General features: G+C 36.7%; 1 protein-coding gene across 1 annotated transcript; it reads right to left on the bottom strand.

Annotated features, from left to right (window-relative positions):
* Window positions 1-2,812: 2,812 nt before the first annotated feature.
* On the bottom strand, window positions 2,813-5,223 carry LOC141250486 (uncharacterized). The gene is made up of 7 exons (XM_073669998.1): window positions 5,041-5,223; window positions 4,296-4,559; window positions 4,032-4,148; window positions 3,780-3,928; window positions 3,412-3,691; window positions 3,165-3,329; window positions 2,813-3,070 (listed from the first exon to the last, which is right to left on the bottom strand). The coding sequence occupies exons 1-7, from the start codon at window positions 5,221-5,223 to the stop codon at window positions 2,813-2,815; spliced, it is 1,416 nt and encodes a 471-aa protein (XP_073526099.1).
* Window positions 5,224-5,553: the final 330 nt, after the last annotated feature.

Below are 5,553 nucleotides of genomic sequence, written 5' to 3'. Positions count from 1 at the left end.
ATGTAGTAGATTTCTCTACTATTCTAAAACTGATTATCCACAACAACCTTAAAAAGTAGTTTAATGGAAGCATGAGTCGAATCCAGAAGGAAGCACAAATCTTATGATCAAATTCTAAATTAACCTATAGAACCAAACCGAGGGGTTTTTATGGTAGCGATTTCAAAAATAACTACTAAATGCAATTCACACAATGATAAGATTTAATTGGATAAAAACACTTAGCTAGACACTATCCATTCATATTTGACTAGTTGATCATAGAAACTCAATTCACCCTTAAACATGCAATGTATTCCTATTCCTATCCTAAGTTAACTAATACCTCAAACCGAGCATAATAGTTATTTCCTCATGATTAACCACGGCGAACGCTAATGATTCAAATCACATGAAACGTTAAGCAAGAAGCACCAGGATATAGGCATAAACGACCAGCATATATGCCAATTCCTACACAATTCCCTAGTTCAAACCGAATCTATGAAATTGTGCTAGTTTCAAAGGAATAGACCTAGACGAATGAATCGATCTATCCTAGCAATGTATTTCAAGTCACATAAACCTAACTGGCCAAATTACGGAACAATATAATTCAAATCCTAATCATGCAAATCCAAGAGAAAAGACAACATCTAGACAAATTAAGAAAAAGAGGAACTCACAACTACATCCAAATGATAAATTTCAAGGTCCAACTAAGAATTGGATGTTTAATTCATGGTATATTTAACCACAAAACACAACTTAAACAAACTAGGGTTCATCTTCTTCCAAGTATGAACTCAAACGTAAAATCTGTAGATAGGAGAGAAAAAAGGCAGCCCAGGCCAGCCTCAAAGAGAGATTCATTTTTCTCCCCTTTTATACTCCCTCTCAACCCTAACAACAAACCCCTAACAAATCTAATCAAAAATCCATAAAATCTTAAACTTTAAGCAGGATTTAGATGAGTCTATGATTAATAATATAACTCAAAACTTGAATCTCTTGAAAAATACCAATATTGTTAAAGTGGATAACTAAATGAATAACAAGTCAGATAAAGTTTGGTTATCCTGGTTTGTGATAATTGATCTCTATTGAAATTGGACTGGAACATGTTTGAGATTAAAATACCGGACGTTGTTCTCACACTAAGGATATATGCATCATTGTAAACGTCTATACATGTTATTGACAAACGTCTATTGATGTTTTTGCACAATGAAATTGAAAATGTACCACCTTTAAAGTAGTAAAAGCATAAGAAAATCTAACCAATAAAAGAATGCAAATTTAACAGCAAGTAAAGGATTAGCAGAAGATCGAGGTTATTACATGAGCAGCTGAATCGAGCTCTTGAACTTACCCTCTAAATTAGCCGTCGAGCAACTATTTTAAAGGTATTTAAATATTGAATTAGTCATCAGATGTAACGTCGGATTAAATGTGGGAGAAAGTCGTTAAGTTCTGTAACGCTAGAATAAATGCGGGAGGAAGTCGAAGAATTGTAAAGGCGAAATAAATGATGACATGTATGAATGTGTCTCACTAAATATTGGAAAAATATTTAAGGGTAAGAGACAATTCATAAGAGAATATTCATTAGAGATAGTACATCTAAGGGTTAAAAACACAATATGTGAGTTGACTTGAAGGTAAATAATGGACCTTCAACTCATTTTTTTATCTATATTAGATAGATTAGATTGTTATTTTATCTCATTCTAGCAATTATAACTAAAGATTGAACCTAGAGCACCTCCTAAGTCTATGCAGTAGTAGTTTTAATTCGCGTGAATTTATAAGGATACATATATCATAAGGCAACTAGCTTTACTAACACTGTACCAAATCTCTTTCTAACATGAACTATCACAACTAGTCATAAACATGAAAAGTTACTACTTTATAATTATAGATTGAATCAATCTGAACTAGTTAATTACTTTAGTAAAGAAAGACATAACTCATAAAATAAGCATAAAAGATTACAATAAGCCAAGGAAATAGAATAGAAAAGTCTTACAATTAATATATACAAAACTTTCTTTGGCCAAGAAAAGTCAAGGGAAGGTTAGTTCCTCATACTTGATTAAACCATAACCATGAATTGAAAACTACCCTAAATTCCAAAGTACACTCTATGATACGTCTATCTAACTTAAAGAAATTAAGGCCTTAAATAGAAGAAGTTTTGACATGTCGAACCTAAACCTAACATCTAATCACAAAAAATAGGCAAATAAAATAAAGGCATCGAATAAAAATCCAAGCTTTGACCATCCGCGATAACGAGCCAATAGTCATGATCGCCGCCTTACAAATACCGGCTTCGTGAATTAGTTCTTCAAGGAATTAATTCACGAAAGCAATCCACGGTCATCGCAGACATGTCATGCTCGCGGATGACAGTTGGGTGTTCCCAAAAACTCATTTTGCCTTCATTTCTCTCACCAACACTTCTGCATAATTCCACCTAATTCTTCACTTGCTAATCTTTACCAAAACATCATCAATTCCTCACAAAAGAGCGCATATTTTAATAAAAACGTACTAAGGAAGTCTTAGATAACACCTATAGTATAGTGTCTTTTATGTTTCAAATTGTAATACTGTACAGTATAGGTTTTTAGTTTTGCTTGTAAGGTATAATTGCAGGTATTGACAGGTTATTACAAATGGCAAATACAATACAGCAAAACACATTTGAGTAACAAATTTAATGTTGACAACTTAGCATCATTGTTCAGTTTCATACAGGCAAAATGTTGACATTATGAGTAAGAAAATGGTAGTTTTCATGGAAGGTCTTCAAACAGACCTACATTTATGCATCTCTGACTAATTCAAATTGTGCAACCCAGAAATCAAGTTGTTCCGAGACACACTTAGAACCCGTTGAACCATACGAACTGAACTTGTTGATGGAGTTTGATACACCAAGATAATCATAGACATCCTCCGAAAAGATAGAGTCAACTCTTCTCATCTCATCTAGAGTAAGTTCCTCTAGAGTACAACCCTTAGTTACACAAAGGGCTACTAACTTTCCAACTACATCATGGGAAGTTCTGAAAGGCATCCCCTGATTCAGCACAGCCAACAATTATAAAACTTGATTCAGTAAAAACTATAGAAACAGAACTCATAAATTCAGACATCCAGTAATGAGTACTGACCTTTATGACAAGATAGTCAGCAAGTGTTGTTGCATCGAGATGGCCAGCAGGCAAAGCCTTCTCAATTCTATCTTTGTTAAAACTCACATTCTGCGCAAATTCTGCACTCACTTCAAGCATTCCCATTACAGTCTTAACACTGTCGAAAACGGGCTCCTTGTCTTCCTGCAAGGGTAAAAAGAAGAAAATAGTACTTTAATAATATCTAAGTTTGTGTATGATTCATATTTTTGTACCTGCAAATCACGTTATATGCATGGGGGAGTCCTTTGCATAAGACAAGAAGTGTAGTCAAGCCTCCCACAACTCGAGCTGATTTTCCACGCACAAGCTCCATTGGATCTGGGTTCTTTTTCTGAGGCATTATACTACTTCCAGTAGAAACAGAGTCACTCGGAGTTAAAAATCCAAACTCCTCTGAAGCCCATAAGACCCACTCTTCACCAAGACGCGAGAGATGCATGGCTATCACTGAATTAGCAGATGCAAACTCTATAAGAAAGTCGCGGTCAGAAACTGCATCAATGCTGCATAGCATTAGAAAAGTTTAATGGATTAGTGAAGAAATGAACGAGACTTCAGCAGTGTAAAAGAAATCAAGAAGGAAATCTGTACCTGTTCCTTAATGGTCCATCAAATCCTAGAAGTTCAGAAGTCATGAACCTATCAATATTAAGACCAGTACCAGCTAGCGCACATGCACCCAAAGGGCAGAAATTCATTCTAGCTTTGCAATCTTTCAGACGACCAGCATCACGTTCCAACTAAAAAGACAAGAAAAACTCAAAAAGTAGACACAATGCAAGAACTTTCACAACCAAATGCAATCAAATGTCAAAACCCATCTTATCTAGATTAAGGTAAAACCTGTTCAACATATGCCAGAAGAAGATGTTGCAACAAAACAGGTTGTGCTCTTTGCAAATGTGTATATCCGGGTACAATTAGTCCTTCATTCTTTATGCCAAGGTGAGAAAGTGCAACCTGTAAAGTAAAGCAAATGGAACCATATAACACATTGTGGCAATATCATAATGAAATAAATTGTCTCTGTTTATTAAATTGAATGCCCACAAAATCCCACTGGACATAAAATTTCTAATATCATTTGATTAAAGCAAAGAATCAAACCTGGAGCTGCTTAATCCTAACGACCATTGTATCAATGGCATCACGACACCAGAGGCGCATATCTGTGCAGACCTGATCATTTCGGCTGCGAGCAGTGTGAAGCTTCTTTGCAGGCTCACCAACCAACTCAGTCAGGGCAGCTTCTATGTTCATATGAACATCTTCTCTATCAGCCCTCCATACAAACTCCCCAGCTTCTATCATTTTCTCTATCTCACTCAACCCTTTCAATATACTGTCCCTCTCAACTTCACTCATCATCCCCTAACAAACAAAATATACAACACATGTCATCATCCTCATAGACGTGAAACAAATTTATACCAAGCGACTTCATCTGAATGGTTAAAACTCTACAGCAGAAAGACATAACTCATTTGCAAAATCATGTCCTGTAAACTTAAAAACAAGTCAGTTTCAAGTTTCAACATGTATAACAATTCAAGACTACCAATATACCTGAATAAAGTCAATAATAAGATATGCATGTCAGTCCTGACTAATAAAACTAACTTTTCAAATTGCACATGACCATAGGAATGAACTGGAAGCCCATGCAAATCATACGAAGCATCTATAGATGAATTGCACTTTTTGTTGTTAGCTCATCAATGGATTCCACTTTATCAGAAGAAGAAAAAGTGCAAAATACTGGAAGAATCAAAGGCGAATCAAGAAGCTTAAACTTTATGCTCGGAGCAATAAATTAACCAAAAGATGGAAAAAGAGAAGCAATAGAAGGAACCTGGTGAGCGAGCATGGTGGCATGAGCGCGGCTACCCATTATATCATGCTTGTAAAGAGCCTTATCGTAGGAGATTGATTCGGTAAACCTCTCCACAGCATCAGTCACGCTATCCTCGAACCTTCCTCCCCAAAGCTTTGTCTCCTTTGCTTGGGAAGAAGCGCCATTACCGGTGCTGGTCATAATGTCGGAGGAGGCGGAGCAGATTAGGGTTCTCTTGTTCTGTGAAATGCAAAGAGAAGTGGGGCCAGAAGTGAGGTACTTGAGAGGAGAGAAGGTGAATGCGGAGTGGTTTTTGGAGGTTACAAGTGTTCGGGAGGATAGAGCAGCTCCAATGGCTTCCATAGTCACAAAGGCAGGCCAAATGGGGCGAGACTGCTGATATATACCGTGATAGTGAACAGCGTGCTATTTTGGTCCGGGGATGACGGAAGGAACGCCGGAAATCCGGTACTGGGGCTTCGGTTGATCTGCCAGCTGCAATTGGAAGGGGAAATTGGAAGGGTCGACCAG

This window comes from Phyllobates terribilis, unplaced genomic scaffold (genome assembly GCF_046119375.1).
Source record: "Phyllobates terribilis strain yellow unplaced genomic scaffold, ASM4611937v1 Scaffold_5802__1_contigs__length_49006, whole genome shotgun sequence".
NCBI lineage: Eukaryota > Metazoa > Chordata > Amphibia > Anura > Dendrobatidae > Phyllobates > Phyllobates terribilis.
This window is presented reverse-complemented; position numbering and strand designations above follow the sequence as displayed.

Coding starts and splice junctions, on each gene's coding strand:
- LOC141250486 (XM_073669998.1), bottom strand. CDS start 5,223: ATGACCAGCACCGGTAATGGCGCTTCTTCCCAAGCAAAGGAGACAAAG. Junction 4,149..4,295: donor TTAGGATTAAGCAGCTCCAG/GTTTGATTCTTT, acceptor TTTACTTTACAG/GTTGCACTTTCTCACCTTGG. Junction 3,071..3,164: donor CTGACTATCTTGTCATAAAG/GTCAGTACTCAT, acceptor GTGCTGAATCAG/GGGATGCCTTTCAGAACTTC.